This window comes from Sciurus carolinensis, chromosome 10 (assembly GCF_902686445.1).
Source record: "Sciurus carolinensis chromosome 10, mSciCar1.2, whole genome shotgun sequence".
Taxonomy (NCBI): Eukaryota; Metazoa; Chordata; class Mammalia; order Rodentia; family Sciuridae; genus Sciurus; species Sciurus carolinensis.
This window is the reverse complement of record NC_062222.1, coordinates 125,389,588-125,408,382: the sequence shown is the minus strand read 5'-3', so window position 1 is coordinate 125,408,382 and position 18,795 is coordinate 125,389,588. Positions and strand designations below refer to the sequence as shown.

General features: G+C 35.6%; 1 protein-coding gene across 2 annotated transcripts in view; it reads left to right on the top strand.

Annotated features, from left to right (window-relative positions):
- Slit2 (slit guidance ligand 2) overlaps positions 1-18,795 on the top strand; it is a 344,949-nt gene that overhangs the window by 302,197 nt on the left and 23,957 nt on the right. For both annotated transcript variants that reach the window (XM_047566500.1, XM_047566498.1), the window contains 3 exons: positions 2,685-2,809; positions 2,947-3,044; positions 4,294-4,433. In XM_047566500.1, the coding sequence (XP_047422456.1) occupies positions 2,685-2,809; positions 2,947-3,044; positions 4,294-4,433 (363 nt within the window). The remainder of the gene's footprint in view (positions 1-2,684; positions 2,810-2,946; positions 3,045-4,293; positions 4,434-18,795) is intronic.

Genomic DNA, 18,795 nt, shown 5'->3' with positions numbered 1-18,795 from the left:
CCAGTGCTACCAAAACAGTTCAGCAGGTTTAAGAAATTGTCATAGCAGCCTGTCAATGTGAAAATGCGTATTATCTTGATTTTTTGGCTACACTGAATATACATACAAGAAGACAAAAATTTCCTTTCATATACACATTGAAATTCTCAATATGAAAATGATTCAGCATAATTAGTAATATGGGAAATTAAATTTCCTAGGAAAAAATGAACAAAGTAGATATTGCTTATTACTCAACTATAGTACAGTGGACAACTACTAAATAAAATTCTTGATTCTTTGGTAAACTGGACAAGGACTTCTTCATCCTAGCAAGTTTTGTTACCTCTTGACTCTATTAAAAGTTTTTCAAGTCGTATCCAGTTTTTTTTTTCCTAAACCCATCTCTAAATACTCAAACTGAATTGTTAAAAGGCATTGCATTACACAGGATGAACTTGGAAACTGCCAGCCCTGAACTCTTGTACTCAATTGTAGACTTAACAAGTTTGAAAGCACAGAAAGACCAAAAAAACATGTTTCCCAAGACCTTGGGAAAAGTGTTCCCTGTCCTTGTGTTTACCGACCTGCTGTTTCCCTTGAATTTCTCAAAGGTTTCATCTTGCACCTTTGTTTTGAGTTCCATTCTTTCTTCTTCCCCAACCAAAGGATCCACTACTAATTAGATATGTCTTTGCTATTGCTGACTCTAAATATAATTTCAGCAAACACAAAGCCATTTATTGTGAGGTGTTATGTTAATTTAATTAACTGTTTGAACTACTTGCCACCATTTCTTTCTCCAGTGTGCTGAATAGTGGAATTTTTTGGCCCATAGTTGAAAAATAATGGGGGAGGTAAGAAATGGAACTTCATGAGACCAACTTCGGAATTAATCCTAGTAATTTCCAAACTATATTTTGATGTGGAGACTGCACTAATTGTTCTGATTACCAAGAAAAAGTGGAAGGGATACTGGTATTGGTATGGTTGCCCCAAGTCAGGAAGGTGTCACCAAAAGCAGTTACCACCCTTCTCATTAACACTGTCATTCCAAGAACTGTCATCTGTTTCCAATGTTGAAAAGAAACAAGAATTTCTATATAGATATAACTCAGGATTTTCCCTTTTAATTCATTTTTGTTTATAGAAAACAACATTATAAAACACTATCTTTTTCATGGATTTTAATTCAAAACCATTATTTGAATAAGTACCATATTTTCCATGGTGAGGTTCTCTACAACCACTATGTTAATTTACTTTCTCTTACATAACTGACAAATATATGCTGTAACCTGTAGAGTAATTTCATGAAAGGTAGCTTAAATGAGCAGAAGCCCTACAATATTTTGGGTGAAGTTATATTAGAAGGTTATGTCAGTGATAATGAGGATTGATGGTATGCTCTACAAGTGTCTTCATAATTATCTCAATGTTTGCTAGGATTGGGTGTAATGAAACACAGAACTGAACTTACCACTTCTTGTTCTGATGAAGATAAAAAGCTACAAAGAGATTGGCGGTAGCAACATTACAATGAATTCTTACAAATATTTCTATTCTTTGTATAGAGATGTCACTTTTCCATCATCCTAGTCAGAAGCAGTTTCCTAAAAGAAAGCTTATGAAGGGCTAGGGATATTGCTCAGTTGGTAGAGTGCTTTACCTCAAAAGCACAAGGCCCTGGGTTCAAATCCCCAGCAGCACCACAAAAAAAAAAAGCTTGTGAGATTTTACCAATATAAAAATGTAGCATCAGTGGAACATAATTTTACTGAGAGCAGTTCGATTTCAACATTTTTAGTCATTTATCAAATAAGTGCAATTAATGGGAAATTAGTTGCATTTGATCTAGGTCTTTATGGATCATGAAACTTAAAAATGTGAGACTGCAAGTAGAGTGGTATTTTTTTTCTTGGAGAGGAAAATATGAAATCTCACCCATCATGTTTGTGCAAATGAACTAACAAACTGATTCAAAAGGATGAAGGAATATAATAGAGACTATATTTTTGCTTTATTTCTATATGCGTAATAGTAGCAGTGAGACTGGTGGTATAGCCAGTGGTAGAGCATGGCTTAACCTGTGTGAGGCCCAAATTTTAATCCCCAGCACACACACACAAAACAAAACAAAACAAAACAAAAACAAAAAACACCTCACCAAGATCACAGAACACAGTTTTATATCTCCTATAAGAAAATAACAAGCCTGAGCTAGCACTGTCTAGGAAGGTGTGTTCCATTGTGCTTTTAATTGCAGTGATACATTTCTACTTATTCATACCACTCTTACAGTCCATTACTGCATACATGGTCCTCTCTGGAACTGATGGCATGCATTTCCATGAAACTGGCGAATATTGAGATGTAGGCAGTTGCCATGAAATGCATCCACATAAACTTTGAACCCATAAGCAAATTTGCCCTGTGATATTGATGTCATTAACATCAGATACTAACCCCCTATGCTACCAATCCAGAGTCCAATTCTAACCCCCAAAATATCACAACCACCTGTTGCATGTTTGAACACCTTCTGGTGATGCTGATTGCTGGTTGCATTATGGTGGAGAAACATGTATAAATACATGACTTATAATTGTGTACAAAATTTACTATTATATTAAAGAATAGAAATGATTTTAAATAAACTAAAATTGGAAACATCTCTTTCTCATATTTTTTAAATTATTTTTTAGGTCCTGTGGATGTCAACATTCTAGCTAAATGTAATCCCTGCTTATCAAATCCATGTAAAAATGATGGCACCTGTAACAATGATCCAGTTGACTTTTATCGATGCACCTGCCCATATGGTTTCAAGGTAGGTAAGAGCTATTGTGGGAGCCACAATCTGGAAACCTCTCTTTGTTCAGTGTGCCTTCATAATTCTACTGTGCTCTCTGTATGCTGTGAACATCCTTATTTGTATTCAACTTAACTTGGCCATTGCTTCAACAGGGGCAGGACTGTGATGTCCCAATTCACGCATGCATCAGTAACCCATGTAAACATGGAGGAACTTGCCACTTAAAAGAAGGAGAAAAAGATGGATTCTGGTATGTTGTGAGACTGCGATTTCCTTTGTCTGAAGTATTGGAGCAAGAGTAGCTAAGCAAACAGGCATTCTCCTCTTCAAACACAAGAGCATTATTTTAAAAAGAATATCAGAATAAGGACAATATGTATTGGTCCCTCCCAGAGGTATTGCAATATTAAAAACAAATGGAGACTCCACAGGGTTCTCAGCTCAGGATGTTACAAATCAAAAATTTAAAAACATGCACATACACACATGATTAATCAAGTCAGATTAGTTCAAGACAAAGTGTTGGCTCAATTATGCTAATTAATAGCCAACTAGTCCTGTACTGCAAGTCCTGCATTCATCTGTTGATTTGCTTATTGCTTTAACAGACAGTGTGCAATGATGAGATGTAGGTCCCACTGAAACAGAAAATTAATGATTCATTTCCAGGCCACAATATACGTAGACAAACATGCTGTGAACTTTTAAAATCTGGAATTATTTAATCATAAAGTACGATTACTTCAGAGGTACTTCATAAATTATGAAATACAGTTCATTAAGTGACATTAACAATTTCCCATTAGAATGCTAATCTACTACTAACTCTTGTTAGAACTGTCACTTTTTAAAAGAAATATACTTCATTTCTGTTACAAAATTGTCTCTTATTCATCTATACTTTACTCAATGATTATTCTGATACCTAAGATTAAATATTCAATATTTAATGCCAGGGTAAAATTTCATTTATTGTCTTAGATAAAATGTTCATATTTTGTAATTGCAAGGGAGATAAAATTTAATTTTTACATTTCTTTTTTGTTGCAAGACCTCTAATACATTACACAGAGTAGTAGATGATGTAATTTTAGAAATCAGAATTAGTTCCTCCTCATTTATGAGCAAAGAAGCATAAATTACTCAATTAGAGAAAAACTTGCAATGAAGATATTTATGGTTGTGGAATAAAACTTTATTTATGTATCAAACCTGGAAGTATTGACTTTTAAGACCCTGAAGTCATTTACCATCTTGCAGTTAACATAAATTTTATTTTTTAATGTTTTCTGGTGTGTTTGATATTATATTAAATTGATGCTTACAGCATGTTATTTCAAAGCTTTTAAAAATCAGTTTCTTAAAATTTTATGAGCTCTGTAATTGACAAATGCATTTATGTTTTCTTTTTCAATATTTAGATCACATGGATTTAAAATGCATCAAAAAGATGTGGGTTGTTTTTGTTTTTATTTTGCCTTTCTGTCCCTGATGTTCAGGTGTATCTGTGCTGATGGTTTTGAAGGAGAAAATTGTGAAGTCAATGTTGATGATTGTGAAGACAATGACTGTGAAAATAATTCTACGTGTGTTGATGGAATCAATAACTACACATGCCTTTGCCCACCTGAGTACACAGGTATGAAAACTTGGAAACATTATGCCATCAATCACTGTGTCTGTTTGAAAGCGTCATGGGTGCTATGCTCTATTTATTTACTAATCCATTCTACTTTTCAATAACTGGTAGGTGTTTTGTAAATTAGATGTAACATAAATAATAAAAGACTTAAGCTGGTTTCAGACAAACAAATACAAGACCCAACATGCTCAGTACAACATATGTGTCCACCATAAAGTCATGCTCTGCAGCAAAAAGAGACTATCATGTTGAAACTTCTTATCCCTCAATTCAGTAGCATTTCCATTTAAACCATTTTCCCTGTACAAACCAACTCACCAAAACATATGTGAAAAGAAATTTTTAAATAGCCAAAATGTAATTAAACATTTCAGATACTTCTGTCCATGTTTATTTCTTCACTAGCAAGTATTTGCTTCTAGTGATCCATGTCCTTCAAGATGAAAATCAGGAAGAGACTGACCATTTGGGATACCCTTACAAGACCATCACCCTTTCTCTGACACTTTGTCTCTGTGGGTGATAAATCTCATATGCTAAACTTCCTCTCAATTTAAACCAATATACTGTAAAATCAACATTAAGTTCATGGCTTATGTATTTTGACAAAACATCTGTTTGATTTTTGTGACTATGAATAAGAAAATTCATTGTTGTCTTTTTGTCCTTTAATCTCTTAGGGTTGATAGAGAAAAAAATATTACTTATTTTATTGTAAGAAAAATAAAGTATATTCTACCAGTCTATTTGAAGCTACCATTTCCATTTAGCTGGATGTTTTTATTAATTATGTTTCCATTAAATCCAATACATAGTTAAGAATATCAGAGAGTGAAATACCTGAGCAAGGCTAAGTCTAACATTTCTAAACATTGAAGATGAACAGACATCTGTATAGCCTACTTTCCCAGGGATTTATTGGAAAATCACTGATATTTAAATGTTTTGTTCAATATCTTTCTTGATGGAAAATTATATTTCATGATGGTAAAATACTAAATACAATAATGAAGATTAGTTTTAACACCTCAGATCTGTTTGAGGGTCTCTGATGCTGCCTTTTCTATGATTCAATTGTTTTTAACAGGAGTAAAGCACCTTATTCCACGTAAAATTATACTGTGTCCAGAAGAAATGTGAGCATGCTATATCACTTAATTGTTCTATTACATGAATAGAGTGTTTACACTGCTTAACAGGAGGAATTTGAGTATTCTTTGATATTTCACATTAACCAGGCATAGGAAGTGAATCTAGCATGCACCTATTGTACAGGGGTTGGACAGAGTTTAGGTGCTACAAAGTTCTGACCTCCCATCAGTATAACCTACATTTCTGATACTTGGCATTACCGTGTGGCCACAGATTCTGGAGCCCTTACACCTACTCTGAAAACCTGAGGGCTAATTCAATATGTGTAAGAAACCGAATATTTGCACTAAAATCTGTTGCTTAATTCCATCACAGGACAAAATAGGTCTCTTTTTCTCTCATTGCTCCAGTCATTTTGGAAAGTGGTTAAGAACTCACTTAATCTTGGAGGCTTTTGTAAACCAACATACTCTGACTCCACCAAACAAATCGGACCCAAGAATTGCAAGCATACTTTTGCTATCCATGCCTTGCCATGCACAGAAACAAAGAAATTATATATATACACACATATATATATGTATATATATATATATATATATATCCCTTCCTGATGAATATGTAAATATATCCCTTCCTGATGGAATCTGGGCTTGGAAGCTCAACTCTGTTCAGGTTCTTGTATGTCTTTCATATGATTATTTAAACAAGGTGGTAGATACTGAGTTGGTTTGGAGGGGTCCCCCTACTTTGACTTTAGATTTGCTATTCCTTATTCTTTTTTTTTTTTTTCTTTTTGTCTTACCTGCTCACCTTTCATTTCCCAAGTTCCTATCCTGCACATCCTTGACACATGTCCTCCCATCCTGAATGATTCTATTCAGTGCACCTTCCTCTGAGAAGTGCAATGAAGCCTCACTTTCCCAACTACATCAGATTTCTTTCTTTAAAATATATCATAATAACCCAGAACTTAGCAAAACCACTTCTTAGCCAAAATGTGACATTTATGAAAGCTGTCATGCAAGAACCTACCATTACTATCCGTCAAGAGCCATTTGTCTCTGCATAGGAACTGAGACCCCTTTAGTCTTTTTTACTTATAACTATTACAAATATTGGATTGCATTAATTTGGGCAGAGGATCAAGAAAAATATTGAACTCAAGAGAAAGTGCATGGCACACAAAGCATGAAGATATTACCATTATAACTTTGGACAGGGTCTTGTGGGCCGTGAAATTTTGACAATTTGGCAGTAAAGAAGATATCTAAATGGGGAAAATTTATAACTCATCTCTTAACTGTAGTGTTTTTGTGCATATGTGAAATGAGCTCATTTCAAAAATATCAAACAACCATCTGCATTTTGAAATCAGTGGCACATAAGTGGCCTTTAATTATGGGAAAGTATAAATCAGACTCTAGAGTTTTGTATCCTGTTTCATCCAAGACTTCAGTTAAGGAGGAATTTTCTTATAATGTGACTATATTGTGTTAAATTTAATTTTGGAATCTGATTAATGAGCATGAGATCTGGGAACAGAAACCCTGCTATGCTCAGGGAATATAATAATGTTGTCATTGTTTAAAAATCATTTGAGTCACAAGTTGCTTTTTTCTTTGAAGATTTTGCACTCCACATCCACATCCCAAACACATACAATGAGAAAGTAAACTCTGTTTAATGGGTACCAATAAAATTTCATAGAAAAAACTAAGGAACTATTATGGTGTCAGTGTTTGCATTTGTCACCTCAATGAGATTGAATGAGCATAATGTTGTCAATGGAGAAAATTCAGAGATCTGAAAACACTCAGAGAAGTCCTGATGTGAAGGGTGGGCTATAAAACCAGATTAGAAATATCCTAAACAATATGAACCACTATTAGGTGATTTATTAAACTTTATTTCTATACTAAGTAACCAAAATATCACAGTAAGTAGTTAATGGTTTATTAGAAGAGAATGCTCTTGCTTTTTCCTCCTAAAGAGATTTACAAAATAAATCATTAGGACCACTACTGTCATTCTGTCACCACCCTGTTCATCAAAACTGTTCTTCACTTCAGCCCATCTCCTGTCCAGTTGACTGCACCCTGCGTGACTCAGGAGTATTCTTCTGGCAGGATTAATTTTTGAAAAGTTGAATTCTAAATTAAAATAGCTGTTCGAAGAATTGGGAAAGTAGAACTTGGAATTGTTAAATAATTTAAGAATGGATTCTACCGTTTTAAGTTTAGCTTGGGATTTGGAGCTAGTTTTTTATATTTCTAACTCAATATCTCCTTTCTGAAAACAAGTCTTTTTTGAAAAAGAAATATTCAAGAAATTTCTTAAATTGGCCAAGTTCAAAACCAATAAAAACATGAATCATGGACACCTTTTCTTGGACTCTAGTGCTAGATGGTGTTGAATTGAAAAACGTGTTTTTTCATGTTTCATAACAAAAAAAAACCCAAACCAAAACAAAACAAAAAAACCCTGAATCTGGATCACCTATGTCGAGGTAATGTGTCTGAACTTCCATTCCTCAGAGGATCGCATACATGTATGTCACAGAGCTGATCATATTTTAAGCCCTCTTATTACTTAATAGGAAGGATTATATGAATTAGGCAGAAAGCAGGTTTCCATACAAACTGGACACATAAAGTCTTAGAATCCATGTTGTGGAAAATATTCAGAACATTCTAATTTCTCCATTTTACGCCATTATCTGTTTCATTTTCCAAAACACTGATACCCACACACAAACCATTCAGTGTGCATCTTAAATAGCTAAGCTGCTGCTGTCACCTCCCCTGGTCTAGATGCAGACCTCTAGCTCCCTGTGATGGTGTTTACTTTCTGCCTCCTTTTCCTCCATGTGTGTGCTTTTGGCCCAGCTGTAGGTAAGAAATCTAAGCTTCGCTTTCATTTGCCTTCTCACCCTGGCTTCTCTGTTAATGCTGCCCGTTGGCTTCCTGTGCTCTACTGTTGTTTCGCAATGTAAAAAGTCTCTTGTCTCTTCTGTCTTTGTCGCTGCCAGCTGCTAATCTGAATGAGGTGGAAAAAGGTTAGTTGCCTTTTCAGTCTATTATGATCTTCGTTTCAGTTTTCCTCTTTCTTTTAAAGCTATGTAGTCATAACTATGTGTACCTGATAAGGAATGTTGAAAAAATATGAAGTCAGAAATCAGTACCTCAAATCAGTCATTTTAGATCCTTGATGTGTGTATGCCTGTGTCAAACACTAAAATGAATCCAGTATGGTGACTTTAACCTGCAATCCAAGCAGCTTGGGAGACTGAGACAGGAGGATTGTGAGTTCAAAGCCAGCCTCAGCAAAAATGAGGCTCTAAGCAACTCAGTGAGATCCTGTCTCTAAATAAAATACAAAAATAGGACTGAGGATGTGCTTCAGTGGTTGAGTGCCCCTGAGTTCAGCCCCAGGTACCCACCCCACCAAAACAAAAAAAAACTGTAAAATGGGCCTATGAAATGCACTGTGTACTTTTCTAGAAAACTACAGTAAAATTTAAGTGGGAAGAAGGGGTGGCTAAGAAAGGAACTGGTGTTTTCTATTTCTTTTTCTGTCCATATGATTTTACTTTTTTAAAGATGTCATGAACATATATTGTTTTTATAATGAAAAAGTTAGGTCATTTATTATAATAGGTAAGCCATAGATAGAAAATATTTAAAGTAATAGATTTTTCTCACAACTTTAAACCTATGTCTTTAGTAATATGAAACATGGAAAATGTTTAATTATATGTATTCATTGAAATATTTTATAAAATGAATATTACAAAGCTCAAGAAGTTGATTTACAAAATGAAATTGTCAAATTTATATTCAAGAGTTCCATGAGTACTAGGCAGTCTTTGAAATGATAAAAAGAGCCATATCTGATCATTGACATTGGTGTGGACCACAAGGCTCCCCAAAAGTACCCCCAGAAAAGAGAGTCAGACAGAGATTAGAGTGATAGCCACATCTGGGGATCATCATTAAGTCTTCATGAACTTTAGTTTTATAGACTCAATTATAACTCATGCCACTGAATTTTCAATGACTCAGCTCACTAAAGTCTTCAAGTACCAAGTTCAGAAACACTGTTGGAGGACCACTTGAGCCTGTCTTGATAGGTCCCTTTGTATATGAAGTCCTTGCAGGTTTGGGAGACTGATATGGAACCATGACTGCTCTGTCTTTTCTTGCTAAGCACTCCACAGCCTTCTGCTGCACTGTTTGAGTGTGTATTGTGCTTGCTCACTTATCCTACTGTGTGCAGAGTGAAGTTGAAAAACACACAAAATATGGGTTCTTGTTTTAGGGGTTTAAAATATAGAATTTGCTATTCTCTGTCAGTTAATGCATCCAACACTTTATTTGACTTCTTACAAATACCATAATAATTGGTGGTCTGGAGTGAGGATGTCTGAAGTTCAGTTCATCTCAGAAGCACAACAGCAATTATTCTGTCATGGGAACATGAACTTAGATAGTGACATTTGTACTCTCAGTTCGGCAGTATTTTAAGTTGCCACATGGTTTCATGTGGTGACTACATTTCATGCTTATGTTTATAAAAGATCTCTTTTATTTCCAAGAAGTTGCTGCTGACTAGATTTGCTTTCAAAAGCAGATAATCATTCTCTGTATTTTTAAACCACAACTTAATTACAACTAGAATTCCGATGTTTTTATAGCTGCAAGGATAATTTTCCTCAATAAAATGAACCTCCATAATCAGTTGACATATTGTTAATCTAAAAGAACTCTATGGATATGAAAAGTAAAAAGTTGAACAATAACATTTATAAAACAACAATAAGTCATTTACTCAAGAATTCTCACCTTGTGAGGAGGGGGCTGGATACAGATCAGTGTCCTGCTGACCCCAGGATGTGTACTGTAACTTGGGGACATTCTGCTAAAGCCAGCCTACCTCTGCTTGAGGCCAATGCTCCAGGCCTGGCTTCTTGTCATGTCCCACAGTGGCTCTGTTTATGCCAAATCAGTTTTTCTGCTTTCCCAGCTACCCCTTCAGCCTGCTACACACAGTTGTCCTTATGCACAATTGAAAGGAGTAAGGCTGTAGCCACAAAATTCAAGTGCAGAGAAGCAGTCTGTTTTCTTTAGACATGAAAATAAGATCAAATCAAAGCCTACACAATTAGCCAATAATCCTCCTGAGGACTAGGCTGCCTTCTCTCGTGTAATACAGTGAGAATTTGTGTAGGTATCGGGAAAAGCTCAGATTTTAATTCCGGTATCAATTCAACATTTGTAAATTATAGTACTTCAGTTTTAGGCTTTTTTTCTTTTTCTTTTTTAACTTTCTGTGAAACAGAGATAGTGATATCTGTCCTCCTTCAGGCAGGTGTTTGAGAATGTTGAGATTGCAGAGGAAACACCAAAATGGCAAATGCTTGTACTTCAGGAATATCAGAGACTTTCCTTCAAGATGGTTTTAAGTTTTACATCATTTAATTCCAATATGATTTGGATTATATTCTGCCTAGTAGCCAAAGAATTCTTATGGGAATTTTGGTAGAGAAATTTTTGCCTAAAGTAAATTTTGTATATGAAGGAAGTTTCTCTGACCATATTTTCCCCTACTGTCTCTTTTCAGGTTTCTTTTAAAAATGATTTCCCTATTATCATTGTCATTCTATGATGACTTCAAATAGACTTTATTTAGGAGCAGGTTTTTTTTTCTTTTTAATCCTTTATTCTACTTTGAAGTATGAGGACATATTGAATGCTCAAGGACTCTTTAATTTGACTGTATTTTTAGATTTGGGGTATATTTTTAGATTTCCATGATCTCTTAATAACAATAATTCTATCATTACTTTTGCTTCAAGATACATGAGTTCTGTATATCAGAATCATTATAGTTGTGAACCTAATCGATACCCTCCAATAAGGGACATTAAAGTTACAGGCAATTTTTAAGTAAATACTTTGGCAACCTAACAATATTATATGGTTTGCATTCTTTGTGCAACCTTTCAAAGCTTTCTTAAATCCACTTGAATCTCAGAAAATATTTTAGAAGAGTTGTTTGCTTCCATTAGTTAGCAAGCAGTGCCTATGAAGCCCAGAACAACAACTTAGTTTGACCAGTCTTTCACTTTAATTTGGACTTATTTATTTTGAAAACTGAGTCCAGTATTTTCTGTATTTTCAGTAGCTGTTGTTAAGTGTTTTTATCATTTAGCCCTAGAGTTCCAAGGAGGAAGTACTGGGGAAAAAAAATCTCCCTTTTTGGATTGTTTATTTGGAGAAGTAAGTGTTTTTTCCATTTAAAAATGTGAGATGTTTGTTGAGAAAATACCTTATGTGGAACACCATGCTAAGTACTGAAAGTGATACAAAAATCCACAAAATATTCCCCTTGTCCACCAGGCAAACTTTGTCTTTGATTGCTGACTGCAAGTTCAAATCAGGTCAGATGCTTGAACATTGCAAGTCATCACTTCTCAGGCCCCAAGTACATTAACAACATCATAGAGCGACTTTGTAGGTTTAGAAATAAAGAGAAACTTTATGAATAAGAGCACTGATTATGTCAATGTGTACCCTGATGTTGGATCATAACTGAAAAGAATTTAAAAACAAGAACACTAATCAAACTCTGACGGTCAAGCACTATCAAGAAACTAATTTCATGTCATATAGAAAACAAATGAGCACAAAAAATAGTGACTTCCCTTCTGTGAAATGTCTTCGTATCTGCATTGATAGCCCATTCTCTGAGACCTTTTTATGTTGAATTATGATTAACTACCTTGTGGGTTTTCTCTGTGACATTGTCCCGATTATGCCCATGTTACATTTTGTACCCATTTCAGAGAGGAGATATATTAGTGGCTCAAGTATCTTCAAAAATTCATGGATCCTCAAGAGCAGTTCCCTATGTTTCTACACTAACACCTTCATTTAATTGAGTTCAGAAAGATGAGGGAGTGTGGATAATTCATAGATCATATGCCATGAATGTGCTGTCACACACAATCCTCAGTTCCTAAGCTCAACCTCTCCACTTCCTAGAGAGATGGTCATTTTTGGCAGAAGAAATTGTAGGGATATCTAGGAGTCAACAGATGACCCATCTAGTACAGCATTCAGCATGTATCTCAAGTTAAGATCTCAGAACACATACTACTCCCTGTCTTCTTTATTCTCTCTCTCCTTCCAATCATTGTCCTTTATGCTTCTGGGTCTTTTTCATTAACATTTAAATAGCATTTACCACCAAGAATCAGGCAAATGAGTGCTATTTTCATGCTTTGTCATGAAGGAGCTAGTTTGTGCCAAATGATTTGCTAGTGCAGGTGATGTGATTGGAGAAGTATAAAAATGTAAGCAAAGATAACCTTTGCCCTCAAGTGCTTCACTTATAAAAAATTACACCTGTTGTGTTTTATCTGCTGGATTGGTTTTTTTGATACCTTCCCTTGTTAAGCTAATTCAAAAAGAATAAAATTGGTTTCATCAATTCAGGCTCCTGCTTGAGACAAGCAGGAGCTCAAAAGGAAAATATTCAAAGAATGATTTGTTTTACCCTCTAAAAATCTGTGTCTTGGGGATTCTGTCAGGAATTCAGCCAGACTTCCTCCCCTGCTACAATTATATTTGAAAATGTCATAACTGATTAAGTTTAACACTAGAATTCTGGTCTGGATATTCAGAGATCTGTCCTAAGTTCCCTCTCTATCATTATCAATATTAATGATTCTTTCTCAAAAAAAAAAAAAAACTCATTTGGTACAATTATGAATAGAAGGCATTGTCAGCACCAGAGTCCCTCCATCCCTTCTTCATCCCCAAATGTATTCTGAGATGTTTTTTTACTTATTGCAGAGAGCAAAGACATGAGTCTAGTTGCATTAGCAGAAGCTAACAGCAGCTAAGTATGCCTGCAACACCATGTACTGGTCTCTAAAATTACTTCTGCTGTAGACATGCCCAACCTGGATTGCAAGGGCTAACTTTTGCAAAAAATGAATAGAGATGCTGTAGTCAATTACTAATTGAGTACCTTGCCTACTGCTTTGTTTCAGGTAAAATATATTAATATTTTAAACAGAGATTTGACTTGGAAAGTCCCAGAAATTCTAATCCAGGGCCAATCTTCTTTTCTCCTGTGCAAACTTTGAGAATAAAGCATGCCTAGAAGAGACATGCTGATTCCCAGTTGCTTGGTAGCTAGAAAGTGATTTGCCCTTCAAAACTTTCTTTCTCTGCGTGACTTCTGCTAATGTAACTAGCGCCGCGGCCTCCTCTGGTGCCAGTTGTCCCACGCTTACAGCCCACCTGTCAGAGCCCTACTCTCTGTGCCCCTCCTGCACAGAGCCCCTGCCTATGCTCTGCATTTCTCACTTTACCTTCACCCCCAACTCTCTTCAAGAAGCTACTCCTGTTTCCCCTCGAACAATCAGTTCCTTTTCTAGAGCACCAGGGAATCTTTCTACTAATATTCATGACAGAAGCAATGTTATATTTACTTGGGGTGTTATTGGATTTGCTTGTTTCTCCTCCCCCTAGTGTATGAGTTCCATGAGAATAGGAACATCTTTGTGTCATTGCCACCATTACATGCCTATCCCAGACACCATTTTCTATGCATAGTTGGCATTCAAAATATATGGTGATGTTAAAAATTGATTTGATAGCAGAATAATTAGAAAAAGGAAAAGGGAGATTTTAGGATAAATATCAGGGAAAAAAATGACACAGTACTTCTAAGACCATGATTTTACTCTTGTAGTTCCAGCTTTTCAGGAGGCTGAAGCAGGAGGATTACAAACCCCAGCCTCAGCAACTTAGCAAGACCCTGTTTCAAAATAATAAATAAAAGCCCTGGGGGATGTAGGCAAGCAGTAGAACACACCAGGGTTCAATCTCCAATCTCTCTCTCTCTCTCTCTCTCTCTCTCTCTCACAAACACACACACACACACACACACACACACACACACACACACAAACACATAAATTTCAGTTTTCAGTAGTGGTAATAAGAAATTTAAACAAAAGGATATAATGATAGGAGAGAATTACAAATGAAGTTAAATGGAAGGGCCCATTTGTTTTTAACAAGGAAGGACATAAAAATCAGTTTGGCTCATAGATTTGAAATGAAGCAGTGGGTAAGGTCAACTCCAGGTGCGATTTCTCAGAACAGTCACCCATGTGCATAGAGCTTTCCACTTCATTCCAGTAGTATTTGCAATATTGACACCACAGGGGCTCTAGACGCACCCTGCACCCCTGAAGACTGTAATGTTGTTTTGTCCCGCTAAGCATAAATGCCCCCTCTGGTAGCATGCCAGCTGCATTACCCATCTCTTTGTGCTGATTCGCTCTTCCCTTAAGAGTATTATCAACTCTGATGACCAGCTTTCACTGTTCCACTAAGTAGATGACCATAATGCTTACCATCCGGAGCAGGTCACCTCTGTGTGTGCTTGTGAATACTCTTGACAGTCAAGTTGGAACCAAAGGTAAAACAGGACTGTCTTAAGCAAGCTAGGATGAATGGTCATGTTACCACTGTGACAAATTCTTCAGAGAAATTAGTATTTTCACAGATGTTCCATACGTAATGATCTATAGCTCCTCTTCAAGAGTGGGACCGTGAGTAGCCATTCCCCCTTAGGGATGTGAGCTCCACTCTTGCCATGTCCCTTCACAGCTCATACTAGTGCTACTGTAGAGCTTGCCATCTCTAGTCCCATGAGTACCTGACAGATATAATCAGATGAGATGACCCAAGAACTAGGCATAATTTTCTCACCAGAAAGGTGCCTGATATTAGGACACATGGTGCTTTGTCTTCAGATAGTTCTGCTGTGCCCAGTTATTGTTTGCCAACTACCTCTGTTACCAGTTACAGTGGATTATTCACTAACCTCTCTTATCCTAAGAGGTAATAATAGACCTGCTGGTGGACCACTGTTTCCTCACCAATGCAGAGACCAGCAACCTGTATATATCCACCATCCTTGAACCCCCTATCCACAAAAAAGTTGAAAACCATAATTGCAAGAACTGTTAATTTGCTCATCTCATCAAAATCAAACTCACAAAAGGCCAGCCAGCCATTGTGTTCCATGCTGTTGCTTTGTCATTGGGGACTTTAAAGGTTCAAAGCCGAAAACAAATAGAATTTCCTGAGATTTTGTGGGTGGGTTGGTGCCAGATCATGAAATGAAGATTTGACCAGATCCCTCTCTCTTAAGAGGTTTGTGAGCAGACATTTAACCTGTGTTGAAACACATTGCTCCAAGCCATGCAAATGGGCTGAACATCATTTCTGATGCTGAATTAAACATATAAAGACTTGCTTATAAGGTAATCGATTTAAACACTGACTGTCTGGATTGTAATAAAGAATATTCCACTATTATTTTATCATCTCAACAAAGGAAGTGGCCATTGATATTCTCTCAGGCCCTGAACCATCAGAACACTCAACTCAGTCCCCATATTTTTGTTCATTTTCCCACTACCTTGGTACTATCTCTGACTATAGATGTAGAAAAAAAAATAAAAAGCAAATAAAATTTGTATAATGTCCTCTCAGGTTCAGGGGAACTTTTACAGTTCTCCCAATTAACTCACTGTGGTTGGTGTGATGTATTTTGGTTCTTCTTGAAAAACAAATGCCACTTTCAATGCCCAATTTCCTTAATGATTGAGAAGTAAAGGCAGAGTCCAGCATTTGTCTAAGGGGCATGTTATGTTCTCCTTCTTATATTGAGCTCTTAAGACTTGGTAGCATTGTGGCATGCTACTTGACCTTTAAAAGCTGCACTTCCCAAATACAGCCAAATGTAATATAATTAGGAGAAATTAACGAAGTAACCCAGTGAAAACATTTATTTTAATTCAGAGACAGGAAAAAAAGTAATGTTCAAAATGAAGAAAACAGGTGCTGGGGATATAGCTCAGTTAGTAGAGTGCTTGCCTAGCATGCTTAAGGCCCTGGGTTTAATCCCCAGCACCACCACCAGGAAAAAAAAAATGAAGAAAAAAAGCTATGTTTTTTATTAATGATTAATCACTTATGTAGTAAAAATTAAACAGAAACATGTCTAAAGGCTGAAATGAAACCCAAGTTGAGCATAAATTGACAAGTCAGAATTCTTGCCCTAACTACTCATGAATAGATGAATATTCCAATAAATATTACTTGAGTCTATCACCCTACCATACCTCTAGGAAGATAGAAAAGTGAATATGTCAAGATTTCTTCTCCCAATGATCTTACAGTCAATCAAAGGGAAAGAGAGAGACACCAATAATATAAAAACCACACATAACAGTGCAACTCTACAACTCTGCCTTCCGTGGTTGTCATGACTGTTAAGTGACTGCATATTTTAAAACTGTCTGGCACATGGTAGTAAGCACTCTACAAATGCTGATTAAGTAAATAAACAATACAATATATTTCCCATAGGCAGGCACAAGCCTGAGTGAGCAAATCAGCAACAGAAATGTCAAAGGAAGTTATTAAAGCAAAAGAAAAGAAACATTATCCCAGGTATTAAGTTGAGATAACTTCATAAAACAATGAACAGACCAGATGACAAAAGTGTAGGGTAGAAGATTGGGCTTTAAAAATGAGTTAGGCAGTAGCAGATCACAGGAACTCTTTGTGTAATATGTGTTAGCTTTATAATGTTTGGTGATAGTAAAAAGAGACAAATCATTTTTAAAATAGCCTAGAAATCATATCAGAGTCAGGTGTGTATCTACGTAAGGGAACCAAGCAATTACCATATACAACTTCAGTAATGACTGATACTGCCCTTATGCTATTCTTATAGAGATAAGGAATATGTACTTTACATTTATGTAATTTTCACATTCAGGTTGTTGGTACACTTACCCTAAAGCTCTTAATTACAAATTTAGCAATCTGTTTATGCAACAGTTTATTAGAATTGCCTCCCTTCTCACTCCTTTCTATAGCAGATTTATGGAGAAATTTCTTGTGGTGAAGATAGAGTCAACTCTTTCATTCTCTGTAGCAATGAAATTCACTCTAGGTTCTGCCTCTAGCTCAGAATTTTTCTATTGGAAGACTCCAAACTGATTGAAGGCAGAATCAACTGCATTCCTCCCTGTAGCCCCTGCATTTAGTACAACAAATATAGTATATCTCTGTTGATTGTGGTTTAAATTGAATTAAGTGAACTGGGTTGGATTGGATCAAAGTGAATAAAAGTAAAACTTTGATATCATTTTAGAATTTATTGTTTGGAAATAAAGTGAAATGCACAGAGATAACATTTCATATATATTGCAAGTGGTCCTTCTCTGTCATCAACTTTACAAACCACCCTGGATATAGATTACAGTACATAGATTGCATCCCAACAGGATGACTTTGATTAGAAAATGAAAGTGATTTAATCTTGGTAGACCAATAAAATGGAATGGTTAAATTCCATCACGGTGTGTAACTTAAAGTACTGGTAATTAAAATCACAAATCTTGAAAAACCCCTGTTTGAAAGTAGCTAAGCAGATAAATGTTGTTACAAACTTTTGTCTCACGGGTTTAGAGACCCTGAAAATCTTACAGAAGAAATACATAAGACCTTCAGTGCAATTAGTTCATTTTAAGACAGAGAGAAAACAGATTCATGCAATCACCAGATGAATACATTTTTATACATGCATCATGGGGAAAGATCCTTAAAGTCTAAATAATATACCACTTGTAGCTGGCAACTCTTTCCACCAACCAGTAGTATGTTATTTTAAAAAGTATGATCTTTAACAGAAGAATTTTCTGCAAACTCCTGATTTTTAAACCATTACTGTTCAAATTCAGACTCTGAACAAGTGAAAGTTCTAGTAGTCTCTTGGAAATTAATACCTACCTTTTAATATGGCACTTTATTTCTTCATTTATTTCATATAAAACAATTTAAAATAATTTAAAAGCAAGGTAGAAAAGAACTTTTAAAATGTACCTTATTAGTCACCTTAGTGTCTTATTCAATGATTAGAAAAAATCATCATCTCAGTGAGAATCATACTTGACCTAATATATCTTAAATAGTGAGCATGCTATTCATATTGGAAGAAATTTCCTATGAGATTATCTAATATGTAATGTAACAAAGAATGGTGAAATTGATATGGATATGTTTGTTGATTTCATTTGTTGATAAAAATGATTCTTTGTGACCTAACTGACAATCATGTAAAAAATGTCTACCTTAGGTTTTGCTTTTACTTTTTTCTTTGGATG